The sequence below is a fragment of the Myotis myotis genome, unplaced genomic scaffold (genome assembly GCF_014108235.1).
Source record: "Myotis myotis isolate mMyoMyo1 unplaced genomic scaffold, mMyoMyo1.p scaffold_m19_p_2, whole genome shotgun sequence".
Classification (NCBI taxonomy): domain Eukaryota; kingdom Metazoa; phylum Chordata; class Mammalia; order Chiroptera; family Vespertilionidae; genus Myotis; species Myotis myotis.
The window spans coordinates 53,805,193-53,818,567 of record NW_023416324.1 but is presented as its reverse complement, the minus strand read 5'-3'; the positions used below and the strand labels follow the sequence as shown (position 1 = coordinate 53,818,567).

General features: G+C 37.9%; 1 protein-coding gene across 1 annotated transcript in view; it reads left to right on the top strand.

The window, feature by feature from the left end:
* The window catches only part of SLC44A5 (solute carrier family 44 member 5), a 90,745-nt gene extending 77,967 nt beyond the window's left edge, over positions 1 to 12,778 (top strand). The window contains exons 16-21 of the mRNA XM_036348455.1: positions 659 to 762; positions 2,368 to 2,441; positions 3,032 to 3,102; positions 3,208 to 3,296; positions 4,582 to 4,666; positions 11,171 to 12,778. Coding sequence (XP_036204348.1) covers positions 659 to 762; positions 2,368 to 2,441; positions 3,032 to 3,102; positions 3,208 to 3,296; positions 4,582 to 4,666; positions 11,171 to 11,277 — 530 coding nt within the window. The 3' untranslated portion in view covers positions 11,278 to 12,778. The remainder of the gene's footprint in view (positions 1 to 658; positions 763 to 2,367; positions 2,442 to 3,031; positions 3,103 to 3,207; positions 3,297 to 4,581; positions 4,667 to 11,170) is intronic.
* The last annotated feature ends 597 nt before the right edge of the window (positions 12,779 to 13,375 follow it).

Below are 13,375 nucleotides of genomic sequence, written 5' to 3'. Positions count from 1 at the left end.
TATAATGGAATGTTATCCAGCTCAAAAAAAAGAATGAAATGATGAATCTTAGAAACTTTATGTCAAGTGATATGAGGTATCTAGAAGAAGCAAATTCACCCTAGCTGGCTTGGCTCAGTGGATAGAGCGTCAGACTGCGGACTGCAGGGTCCCAGGTTCAACTCCAGCCGAGGGCACATGCCTGGGTTGTAGGCTCGTTCCCCAGTAGGGGTGTGCAGGAGGCAGCCAATCAATGATTCTCTCTCATCATTGATGTTTCTACCTCTCTCTCCTTCTCCCTTCCTCTCTGAAATCAATAAAGAAATATTTTTTTTTTAAAAAAAAGCATTTTAGAAGAAGCAAATTCATACAGACACAAAGTACAATAGAGGTAACCAGAGACTGGGAGAAGGGGAGAGCGAGGAGTTATTTTTAGTGGATACAGAGTTTCTATTTGATATGATGACAAGTTCAGGAAATGGATAGTGATGGTTGCACAACATTGTGAATGTACTTAATGCTATTGGATTGTACATTTAAAAATAGCTAAAATGGTAAATTTTGTATATATTATATTGCAACTTAAAAAATGTAAAGCCATTGAAAATTTTTTTAATTTATTTTTTGACTCAGAGAGTTTACTTGCAAATCATTAATAGATGCAAATATGTCCTTATAGATAACCAGAACAACATTGCCAAATTTCTACAACACTGCCTGAAATGCTGTTTCTGGTGCTTGGAAAAAGTGGTGAAATTTTTGAACAGAAATGCCTATGTTATGGTAAGTAGATTATTTTTTATTTACTAAACTTCTTTGCAAACCCAAACCCCATGTCTACATTTCCATCTCTAAAGCACTTTTAGATCATGCAGTTAAATTTATCACATCTATATATATAAAAGCTTAAGCGACCGAAAGATGTGCACTAACCAACAGGGGGCAGATGCTCAATGCAGGAGCTGCCCCTTGGTGGTCAGTACACTCCCACAGCCAACCTTCTGTTGCCAGCCAGCCTCCCATGGTCCCTCCCCCTGGCTGACCCCTATCAGCCCCAATCCGACTGGGTGAGACAGCCCCCCCATTGGCCCTGATCACCAGCCAGGCTGAGGGACCCCACCCGTGCACGAATTCATGCACCAGGCCTCTAATGTGGATATAAGAATTTGTGATTCTTATATGTGATTCTTATTTGTGAGCCTATGTGATTCAGGGCAATGTTTTCCTAGTTGAGATAGAAATTAGCTGCACTTCATTATCACCTTCAACATCTCTTTGGAGAGGGAAAATATTTATCTTGGAAATTTTAAAATGTGCTAGATTGAAAATGATTTTGTGTGTCTTTGATATAGTTTATTGAGAAGACAGCTTAGTCTATGTTTCACTCTGAGAAGAAAAGATCTTTCTAATTTTGCGTTTTTTATATTTTAAAGGAAGGGTCTGTTCCTTTTTTGTGTGAATCTTATGTTGAGATATGTGACAGTGCCTAACTAAATTTGTTTATTTCCTGGGGGAATATGGAGGCTTCTAAAGAAATTTTTAAATATAGGGGATCCAAAAATAAAATTATTTTAAAATTTAGCAACTACAGTCTAATGACACTTACTTATTCTCACAGTGACAAAGGGTCTGCAGCAATGCTTCAAGTAGTCATGGAGATTCAAGTAGTCATCAATATACTTCCAGTGAGAATGTTGTATTGAGGCTTTTCATCAGTCAATCAAGTGTGTGATTGATTTGAAAGGCACTGGGCTTCTGAGAGTAATTTTTGTTGTTGTTCATCCTTACCCAAGGATATTTTTCCATTGATTTTTAGAGAGAGTGGAAGGAAGGGGGAGAGACAGAGAGAGAGAGAGAAACATCAATGTGAGAGACACATTGATTGGTTGCCTCCTGCACACTGCAACCAGAGCTGAGGATCAAGCCTGCAACCAAAGTATGTGCCTTTGACAGGAATTGAACCTGGGACCCTTCAGTCCAGGGGCCAATGCTCTATCCACTGAGCCAAACTGGTGAGGGCTCTGAGAGTAATTTTTAATATGATCTCTACAACATTTAACCCAGTCAGCGATAAACCCCAGCCAAACACTTCAAAGACAGAAACTATTTCCTGAGATTTGAGAAAACTGTTTGAAGCTGTCTAATCCCCATAGAGTTTAATGGAATATGTAGCATCTGAAGCAGACAGACCTTATTGTCAACAAACCTGGAGTTGTGCAGAGTTGAGGACACATAGTTCCCATGCCTCCCACAAACCCAAATGTTGGAAAGAGAAATGAGAGTACATGGCTGTATGGGTGACAGAGAATTGATTCATTTTCCTGTTATTGGATTGTCTCTTGGTCTTATCAGGATTACTGACTCCAGAATAATAACTGTCTTCCTCAGATTGCAATATATGGCAAAAACTTCTGCAGGTCTGCAAAAGATGCTTTCGATCTGCTGATAAGAAACATTTTAAAGTAAGTAATCAGGTTGAACATTGCAATCGATTTGCTGAACCTTGAGCATCACATACTTCACATGTTACTAAAGTGTTGGCAGTCATCTTAAACATGAATATCGTCTTTTAATTTGATAGATTTAAATCTTCTCTGTCACATCAATCATTTATTTTTATATCTAAGAATTGTTGCTGCCATCACTCACCAATGTCTTTACATTCACTGGTATTTATTTAGTTTTATTCCCTCTTTTTAAGAAATCCCTCACATGGACATTATCAGATTCCCCTCTCCCAGAATTGATAGTCTGAGTGAACAAAATCAGAGAACCAAAGCAGCATCCTTTGGGTTCAGGGTGTCTAGGCCATGAGTTAGATAGGGAGGCTGACACTGCCAATAGTGCCCAACAGCCCTACCATGTCATCTTCTGTTTACTTCATTAAAAACGAGTCAGGAATTCATCCCAGAACTTCAATTCTTGCATTTAACAAATGCCAAAGTTACAGCAAATACGCATCAAAATGAACTAATGAATTATTTATTCTCAAAAATTTCAAGTAACGCATGTAAACACAAAATTATGCTTTGTTTTTTTTTCCGATTCTTAGAGTTGCAGTTTTGGATAAAGTTACAGACTTTGTACTCGTCCTAGGGAAAATACTAGTTTCTGGGTGTATAGGTAAGTAATAATAATAAAAAGTTTACAAGGTGCTTAGAGAAACTACTATAAAAGCTATATTCTTTTGCAAATGCATAATATATATGTTCTGCCTTTTCATTGTAGGTGTCCTGGCATTTTTACTCTTCACACAGAGAATCTCAATAATTATAGAAGGACCAACATCTTTAAATTACTACTGGGTACCTTTGCTGGTAAGTGCTGGTGTCTTAGTCCAGGTGCTGTAACAAAATACCACCGACCCGGTAAACAACAGGAATTTATTTCTCACATACTGAAGGCAGAGAAGTCCAAGGTCAAGGCGCCCACAGGTTAGGTTCCTGATGGTGGCTCTCTTCCTGGTTTGCAAAGGGACACCTCCTTGCTATATCCTAACTTGGTGGAGAGAGATAGTATCTCTCCTGCCTCCTCTTATAAGGGCACTAATCTTATTCAAGAGGGCTCCACCCTTAGAACCTAATTACCTCTCAAATGCTCCACCTCCAAATACCATCACATTGGGGATTAGGTTTCAACATATGAATTTTGAGGAAACACAATGCATTCCATAGTAACTAAGTATTATTGACTCTGGTTTATCAGAGATAGCAAAAAAAAAAAAAAAAAAAAAGTACAAAAAGGAATATGAGAGATCATAATAGCTGACATTATTGGTTTTCCTTTGTGCCAAGCCTGCTTTAAAGGTTGGGTTCCTTGGAAACAAACTCTGAGACAGAGGCTTGCACACAAAAGGTCTATCAGGAAGTGTTCTCCTGAGATACACTTTTAAGGAAGTGAGGAGGGCAGTCCTGGCAAAGGAAGGAGCTGACCCAAGTTGCAGTGACAGCTGAGGCCTTAGGCATAATTACGGGAATTTCTGACAAAGGGACTGAGCTTCTATATGTTGCCCCTGGGTGGGGCTGTAGCCTTGGATGAGGCAGTTCTCTGCAAGGCGGGCAATTTGTACTAAAGGAAGCAGCCTACATTCCCCCAAACTGGGGGGCAGATGTGCAGCTGTAGGGGACCTGGGTGGAGTCCTCTGGCATCCATTACAATATATTAACTCACTCAGTTCGTGTGTCATAAATACTATTATTATTCACATTCTCCCCTCTCCCACCAACACTTCTATAGAGGAGGCACAGACAGGTTACGGAACGTGTTGAAGAAACACCTGAGCTGTGATCAGACCTAAGCAGTGTGTGCTCTTAACGCCTATGCTTTCCTGCCTCTGTGCACAGAGTCCTGAATATGGGATATATTTGGTAGGCACTGAGGATAGCGGTAAGAAAATTGGCAGGTGATCGAGTACATTTTGTTTAAATCCCAGTACATAGCACTCAGAAACATTATCATTGAATATTTTTTGGTCTCTATATTGAAATTTTCCTCAACACAGAGCACGTCCAAGCTCTCTCATGGTGACTTTCATTAAAGCTGCATTATTGTTCTGCTAGACGAGTTAATGACATCGTCATTCTCTCCTTTCCTCATTTACAGACAATCATTGCTGGATCTTACCTAGTTGCACACGGGTTCTTCAGCGTCTATGCAATGTGTATTGATACAATTTTCATCTGCTTCTGTAAGTTTTCAGAATATGTTTTTCCCCCCTTCAGTGGATAACCAAGGGACGAGGATAAGATCCATGCCCGTAGCTGGCTTGTAGGTTTGCTATGACCTGGCTGTAATCGCCAATCTGTTTATTTGGAAAGAGACATTGTTGAGTGGATGCTCTTGAAACCTTAATGGCCGAGAGAATGCAGTTTGCAAAGCACAGAAGAGTCAGCTACTAAAATGAACCACAGGCTTCATGGCATGGTGTTAACATATTTCCTCATGTTTTAAAATTTATAATAATGATTGGCTTCTGTGGCGCTTTATTAACAGAACTGAAGACATGACTGGGCTCTGGAAACTCTTTGAGGAGAGCCTTTATAGATTCTGATAAAGCCAAGCTGGCACTGGTTTCAAAGACACATGGGGACCAGTTCACATTAGGTAACACAGTGACAAATGGGGAAGGTTCTTAGAGGAGCATGTCCAGGAAATGGCTAGATCAATTCTGATGCTTAGAGTTAAAATACGTGCTTCTGTAGAGCTTTCCTCACTGACTTCCTGATTGTGCCTGTGTGACATGTGTAAGATGCACACACGAAATGGATATGTTTTCCATTAGTATTTCATCTTAAAAGTCCTGGAGAACCTAGAGCCCATCAGGAGCTTGATCTGGCTCTCACCTTCCATCTAGGGCAAGGAGGGTCAGCAGGTGAGAGCAGAACTCGTTAGCCCTACAGCTGGACCCTCTGAGAGATTATTTCTCTGGCACATTGCTCTTAAGAAAAGTAGAGAAAATATTCCATAACAGGGCATTACTGAGTAATCCACTCCCCTTGTGTAAAACTAAATTTGTTTTTTTGAAAATATATATTTTATTGATTTTTTACAGAGAGGAAGGGAGAGGGATAGAGAGTTAGAAACATCGATGAGAGAGAAACATCGATCAGCCGCCTCCTGCACACCTCCTACTGGGGATGTGCCCGCAACCAAGGTACATGCCCTTGACCGGAATCGAACCCGGGACCTTTCAGTCCGCAGGCCGACGCTCTATCCACTGAGCCAAACCGGTCACGGCGTAAATTTGTTTTTAATATAATCCATAAGTATCAACTTCACACTGGGATCAGGAGAGAAGATAATAACCTCATGGAGAAATAGTCAAGGCAAATTGCCTATAAAATGGCTTGACATTGTTTTTGTTTAGTTTTTCTTTCTGAACATTTAAAAATCAATTTTTAGTAACCGAACGAAGAAGTTGGGGGGACTTTGTGTACCAGTAGCTCTTGTTCTGGCTGTAAATGGAACTGGAATGTTTAACATTTTCCTCGTATCCCAGTGGTTTGTGAGGGAAAACCACCTGAACAAATCTCATGCCTGAGCTGGAATGAGAAGCGTGGGGTAAGGTAGTGCCTAAGGCAGAGTAGAGAACTCTCAAATGTTCCAAGATCTCTTCTTTCATCTCAGACACTAAACATGGGGACAGTTCTGGGGGCTCTCACTGGGATAGTCCCCGTTCTTGTAACTAAAAGTGTTTCTCAAAATATATCTCAGGAAATGTCTAGAAACTACTCTTTCCCAGTCTTTGGAAGCTTTGGCAAATCTTGTGCATTTTAATTTTTACAATGGATTTTAAATCTAAGCAATGAGAAATGTTTTCTACCCTTTTATATTAATAATTGCTAGCTTCTTGAAAACCAGGTATACTTTTAGCTCTATTCAATATGTTGTGTGTTGAACATGAATTGTTTCCTTTCAGGGACTCTCACTTTTGATAATAAAGAACAACGAAAGCAAATTGTATTTCTCTTCCCTTCCCAGCTGTTACCATGGGCAACATCTTACCTTGGCAAACATTCTTCTTACATGATACTCTAAGCCAAATTGTGACTCTGTAGAGCTGTAGCTTTTATTTTTTATAAATCTTTTTATACCTAATATCTTGACTACCAGTAAAACTGGTGTTATAAAACATGCGAACCATTTGCAAACACTTCATTTACAGAAATATGACATCCTTTTAACATTACAGGGCACTGAGAATTTTGATCCCAGGGTGGGAAAAAAGAATAGTTGTAGATGATTATTAAAATGATCCATGCCAGGCTTCCTACCAAGACCTCAAGGGTGATGATAGCAGCATATGATTTGCAATATATGGTACAGAAATATGATTGAGGAAGAACAAAAATGTTTGGTGTCTCTCATGTTCCTCCTTAGATTTTCATGTTGTGTGTGAGGAAAATCACTGTGAGGTTTAATGCGAAATCTAAACAAGCAATCCACCATTTCTAAAAGACTCTGATGGAAAAATAATTTAGATTTATTCCACAAACTATGATCATATGGTTTTGTATATTATTACTTATCCTTTATGTTATAATAAATAAAAGCTATAAATAACAAATCTTTTACAATGTATTAGTCAAAAACTAGAATCAAATTGCATTTATATATTTATTGATAGATATTATCTGCTGTGAACTGTATGTATGAAACTTAATTCTCAGCATCATTCTGGTACTTCCCCCCAACCACCCAACAGTGAACTCCCCATCTCTTTATTATAAGCCTAGGCAAAGCAGCAAGGTAAATTCATGTATTACGGAAGTTAGAAAACACTAGTATTTACTTTTAAATGTAATCTGAGACAGGCTGCAAGGATTTGGACAGGATGCCTTATAGAAATAAATGTCAGAAGGTTGGGTCCTCACCTCATCCTGATTGCCCGAGAGCTTTTTTATTTTTTAAAATATATTTTTATTGATTTCAGAGAGGAAGGGAGAGGGAGAGAGATAGAAACATCAATGAGAAAGAATCATTGATTGGCTGCCTCCTGCAGGCCCCCTACTGGGGATCAAGCCGGCAACCCAGGCATGTGCCCTGACCTGGAATGGAACCCTGACCTCCTGGTTCATAGGACAACGCTCAGCCACTGAGCCACTGTGCTGGGCGCCTGAGAGCTTTCGACTTTAGGAGGATCATTTTACATCCCTGGGTCTCAGTGTCTTCATGTGTAACATTAGGGTCTGGACTACCATTAAAAGTGGCTTGGAACTTTGAAATTCAATGACTGTTCATCATTTATCACAGGAATAATACACCTTTGATTCAGCTTTATCTCGGAGGAGGTGGCAGTTAAGCTTTCTGAAAGGAGCAGCCACAGAATTTAAAGATGATGCTCTTGAGAGGACATGACAGATTTTGTTTACCTTTAAACCATCAACATAACCTTGGGGGGGGGGGGGCGGGACTTAGGAAGTGTCAGGCTTCCTGGCAGAGGCTGGTGCTTCTTCCTTTGTGCAGCACCGCAACTGGACTGCCCTCGTTTGTCTTGCATTTGACTTTCTAACGCTGATTTCTCTGATTTCTCCCTATTCGACTCTCCAATTTATAAAAATGCGTCTAATTGTTCCGCCGCTGCTGGCTGCTTTTGCCTGCGTTGGCTGCTGCACATCCAGGTGAAGATCTGGAAAGAAATGACGGATCTACAGAAAAGCCCTACTTCATAGCCCCCACCCTGCACGGCATTCTGAACAAGAGGCACCTCGTTCCCCAGAAGCAGAAAGAGTAGAAAAGCTCCAAACAGGGCCGCTGGCTTTTAAAGTAGTTTTGTGAATTCGGTCATTTATAATGAGAAAATGATGCTGTTGCGTCATGTAGAATTTCTGTGCTGGTTTCTAAAAAGCCAGACCCTGGTACCACCTGAGGTGCCGGGCCTTCCATCACAGTAGCCTCCGTGGACCGGGATACGTTCTGGACTGACTGTGGTCCCTGCTGAAGGGCAGTGAACGGCATACTTTGTTCTTTTGAAGTCTATCGCCGAATGTGTTCTAAAGCTTTTATAACTCGGCGTGCTGTTTCTCATGGCAGCACTTTAATAGCCTTTCTTGTGATACATGTATATTTGTAAAGGATATTCAGGCAATTCTTGAAAGTGCTATAAATGTATCATGGATTAGCCATAAAAAGATTGACTTATAGTTAACCAGCATATGGGACTGAGTTTGTAAATATGGTGCTATGGTCATATTTGTACTGTTCAAGCTAGTGGACAGCTCTCTAAACTGTGATTACACTTGGATTAATGGTTCCCTAGGAAGTATATTTCAGTGGGTGATTCACGTTCATAATAAACATGTGGATGTTAATGTTCTACAGGCCCCATAGAGAGCGTTACTAGGTAAAAATGACTGTGGAACCTGCACAGCCCGCTCCGTTTTAGTGATATTGCATTTATAGTGAAGTTGAATCTGAGTTCTGGAATGTTCATTTTTAATGAACCTCTGGCCACCATGAAAGTATCCTAAACAAAACTGAAATGGCCACATAACTTGTCTTTCGTCTCAACCTAAAGTGAGACAAATTCCTATTTTCCTATTCCTACCATATAAAAAATTGGTATGGATTTGTTTCAGAAGAGTGATTATACCTTTTCGTGAGTTTACCTGTTTTCCTAGATTGAAGAGATTGGCTTTGTTCTACAAAAGGTTTGATTTTAGCCCAACTTTCAGTGAGGAAAGAGAAAAGATAAGTCACTTTGGATTTCCCCCTAAGGAAATATGCTAATAGTCCTCCAGAGAGCCCTCATCAGACACCTTAGGAAGAGGACATACTATGGGTTAGAAAAGCTGTCCCTTGAGTCCTGAGGAGGAAAGTTACTGCCATATTCCACCCCTGCTGGCCATTGCAACAGGCCAGTTTTTTGGCAGCCATGCCTGAGGCTTTTGCATGGCAGAGCAAAGCTTGAGTCAGACATTCATGCACTTTGCTTACCCATCCTGTGTGCAAGTGCATAGGATACAACTAACAGTGTAAAAATGTACCCCAGAAGGAGCATTGAATCAAATTGTATCCTTTTGGCTTTTACTAGTACACTAAGCTTGCACGGAAGGATAATAATTGATGGAAAAGAACACTTTGATCTAACATTTTTATCTGATTATGATCCATATATCCAAGAGAGTATCATTATGTTACAGACTACTATAAATACTAATTTATGTAATGATCCTAAAGTCTAAGTGGAAACCTACACTTAGACTGACTTCATGGCAGTAATAGCAAGAAGCCAATGAATAGGGAAGATATTCAAAATATTGGCCCTTGCAATGGCTTAGTTTGAGATTATTGTAGTCAAAAGTGTCACTTGGCTTCTCAGCTCGATAAGGGGCTTTCTTCACGCTCATTCTCCTTGAAGTGTAATTCAGAGAAGAGCGACAAGCTGTCTTCCTCTGTGCTTATTATTATTATTTTACTATCCAACAATACAGGGGTTATAACATCTAGTAATATAGTTCCCTCTGTCTTAAGTGTTGAAAATTATAAGGAATAAGTCCACTTCAGGAGTAGTCAAAAAGTTCATAATGATGAAACAAGACAACTTTTAATTGTTGTATGTATCAGAATCACTGATAACTTGTTATAAATATAGATGCTTGTGCCTCACCCTAAGAGATTCTGATCTATTGTGCTTGGGTGTAGGGCATCTTGTGAATTATTACAAAGTTTTCTAGTTGATTCTGATGCACGTAAAAGTTTTAAAATCACTTGAATAAAATATAAATCAATGTGTGAGAAGCTAGTTGCCTATTTTCTCCTTATATTCCTGGCTGTTCTAAGAGTTAGAATATTGAGAGGCAAAGGGGATTAATTTGGAGACTTCTAACAATGCTAGATTTTTCTATAGTTTAGATTCACAGTGCTATATGGGCCCCCTGTATTATATGTTTAACATTATATCTACTGATTAGGCCATAAAATTGTCTAGAGTAAACTTGGCACAAAATCATAAAAAAGGGAATGCCATTTGATTCAATATTTCTAAATAATTTATTTAAAGCTTAAGTTTTAGCTATATTATAGGCTTATTACTAGTTAGAAAATTATTCTCCATTAATAACTTCTTTGTGTAATTGAAACATATTAGGGTAAAAATGAGCATTGTTTTTGAGGAATAAAACTTAGAAGTCACTTTTTTTTTTTTACAAAGAAAAACTAATTGAAAAACAGCAATATTTCTCAAAATTTGCAATTTAAGGATTTGAAATATTCTAAAATTTATCAATCTTATTTCTTAAAACTATACTATCTGAATTGTTTATGGCCAAAATAAATTTTGAACAAATGTGGTCATTTAGAAATAAAATTGAGAACATAGTACTTTTTTTTAGGAATTTGAAGGTGAATTTAGGTAATCCTGGTGAATCTTTTAGGTTTTTTGTCTTTAAGTTTGCTGTCCAAAAGAAGGTAAACCTGATTCCCTCAGTCATGCAGCTGAGAGGCATCGACTATTGGCAGAACCTCACCTGGTACACAGAATGAGATAATATCTTACCGGTGTACTAACAAGGGCTGATTGTTTTCTCATAGTTATGTTTACAATAATGTTGATGCCAAACTATGCTGTTAAAATACACACACACCACAAATACATTTTTGAACTGTGGTTAAGCAAGAATGCAGCAGATGGCGCTGTTACTTCTCTTACAGTTTTGCTTTGATATTTACTCTGTGCCATTCTTCCTCCTAGTGGAAGATTTAGAAAGAAACGATGGTTCCACTGAAAAACCCTATTACATGAATCGCTCTCTGATGAAGATTATGAAGGTGAAAAGTACACAAAGTACGAAGCAGTAGAGGTGCAGACCGATCACCTGCAGCGGTGTGTACCCCTTTCCTCATCTGCTGTGTCTGATTCACAAGCCTCTGTGTTTGGAACACTGTACTCACCACCTTGTTGGCTCTTATATGCATGTTTTATACCAAAGCTTATACTGTAATATGTGAAGCCATCAGATGTCGCAAGGGAATTGTTAATAACATGGAACATTTTTATACTGAGACCTTTTGTTTTGTAATTCATTTTTAAATAGAGTGGCTTCGATGTTTTCGAAAATACTAGTGACTATGTTATAATATTCTTTTAAATATTAGATTGAAAAATGATACATGGTTTAAATTGAGAGCTCCTAATGTATATTTTTAAAATCACAACTAAAAGACTTCTGCAGGGAAAATTGGTAAACAAAGCAAAATAGAAAATTTTAAAGTTTTCCCCACTCCTGCTTGGCAGTAAATGGGTAAAAGACCGCCCAGCTCCAGATTTTGCTTGAAGTGTAGAATGTTTCCTATTAAACAAATTGCCAACCATCCAGCCTTTACTACTTCGTCCTCTCTGACAAAGTGCCTTACTGGCTGTTTAATATTACCCAGCTTTTGTGGGCAAGTTTACAAACATTGTTTTTAAAAAAACAAAACACCTGCAATGTTTAGTGATTAAAACAAGTCTTCTTGCATTTGTTTTCCTCTTAGCTCACTGGTTGGAAACCATTTGTCATTTCAGTGTGTTTAATATCCTCGCTCTACAGAGTGCATTGCAGCATAAACAGATCCCTTTGCGCCTAGTGGACATTCATGAATGTGTACACGCAAGAAAAAAATCTGAAATCTGAAAGGACACTTGTTGTGTTTCTTTTTTTACTAAAAGTGAGAAGTTTTAAAATGTGATCTTTTCTATAGTAGATCTTTGAAAATACAATAGGTATAACAATACATTTCTCAGTGTTTTACACAGACTAAAAAGGGAAACTTTGAGAAATTATAAAGGAAAACTTTACCCCAAGAAAGGGTGCTACTAGATGTCATGTATTGAATAGTTCCTTTATAAATGATTGTTTATTATCGTCAAGGAGTGTTCTATGTATGTTATTTTATTTTTAAACTTTTGATATGAAATAATCAGTTTACTTGTAAGATATTCATTTTTATTGTGCTAATGTAAATAGGAGCATACTTTCTAATTCAATTTTAAATGACTTTCCTAGTACTCTTAACTTGAAACAAAATGAATGCTGTTTGTTATAGAGAGTCCATAAAGCATTCACTGTAAAGCAATGTCAGTCTCACATGATAATTTGTGAAAGTTTTGAGAATCAACAGTAAGTTACTATCAGTTTATCTATGATCACAGGTGTTTAAATGTGACTTTAGATAATCTTTTATGCCAAAAACAAACTCACATGAGCATGTGACAGTCTGAGCTCTTTAATCAATGGGTTTCTGCTATGCAGAAATATTAGGTCCATGTTGTCTAAATACCTTTGATAAGGAAAATATTTAATATTTAATGAAATTTGTTGTTACTCATGGTTTGAAATCTATTTGTTTTTTTTCTTCTAATAAAGATTTAGATAAAAAACTGGCTGCCTTCTTATTTCTTTAAGCTAGAAAAGGAAATGTCGGGTTTTTTTAACATCTAGATTTATTATTTTTAAAAACTCCATTTTTCTCTAGCTGTGCATTGATTGACAAATCAAATAACTGAAAAATGATAATTTATACAAAATAAATAAATAAAAGCTAAATGGATAAGAGATGGATTGTTTTAATCCAATGGCCGAAATTAGTTAGTTGGTCTTTGTTTTAATTTGCCACAGGTTTACTCAGGCCCTCATTTGGTTTTTCCAATATTCATAAGAAGTAAATCTCATAATTTTAAAGACAGGGGTCAATTTCAACAACCTAAAAAATGTTAACATTAATTAATGATAGTTTTCCAAGGTAAGATTAAATGTCCCAATCGCTGGTTAATCTTAACATTTTTCTTAGGTCCAGATATACCTTAATAAATGTATCCGACCAGTCGCTATGACGCACACTCACCACCAGGGGGCAGACGCTCCGACCAGTAGGTTAATATATAAATTGAATTATATATTAAATCTTCAAAGTAATT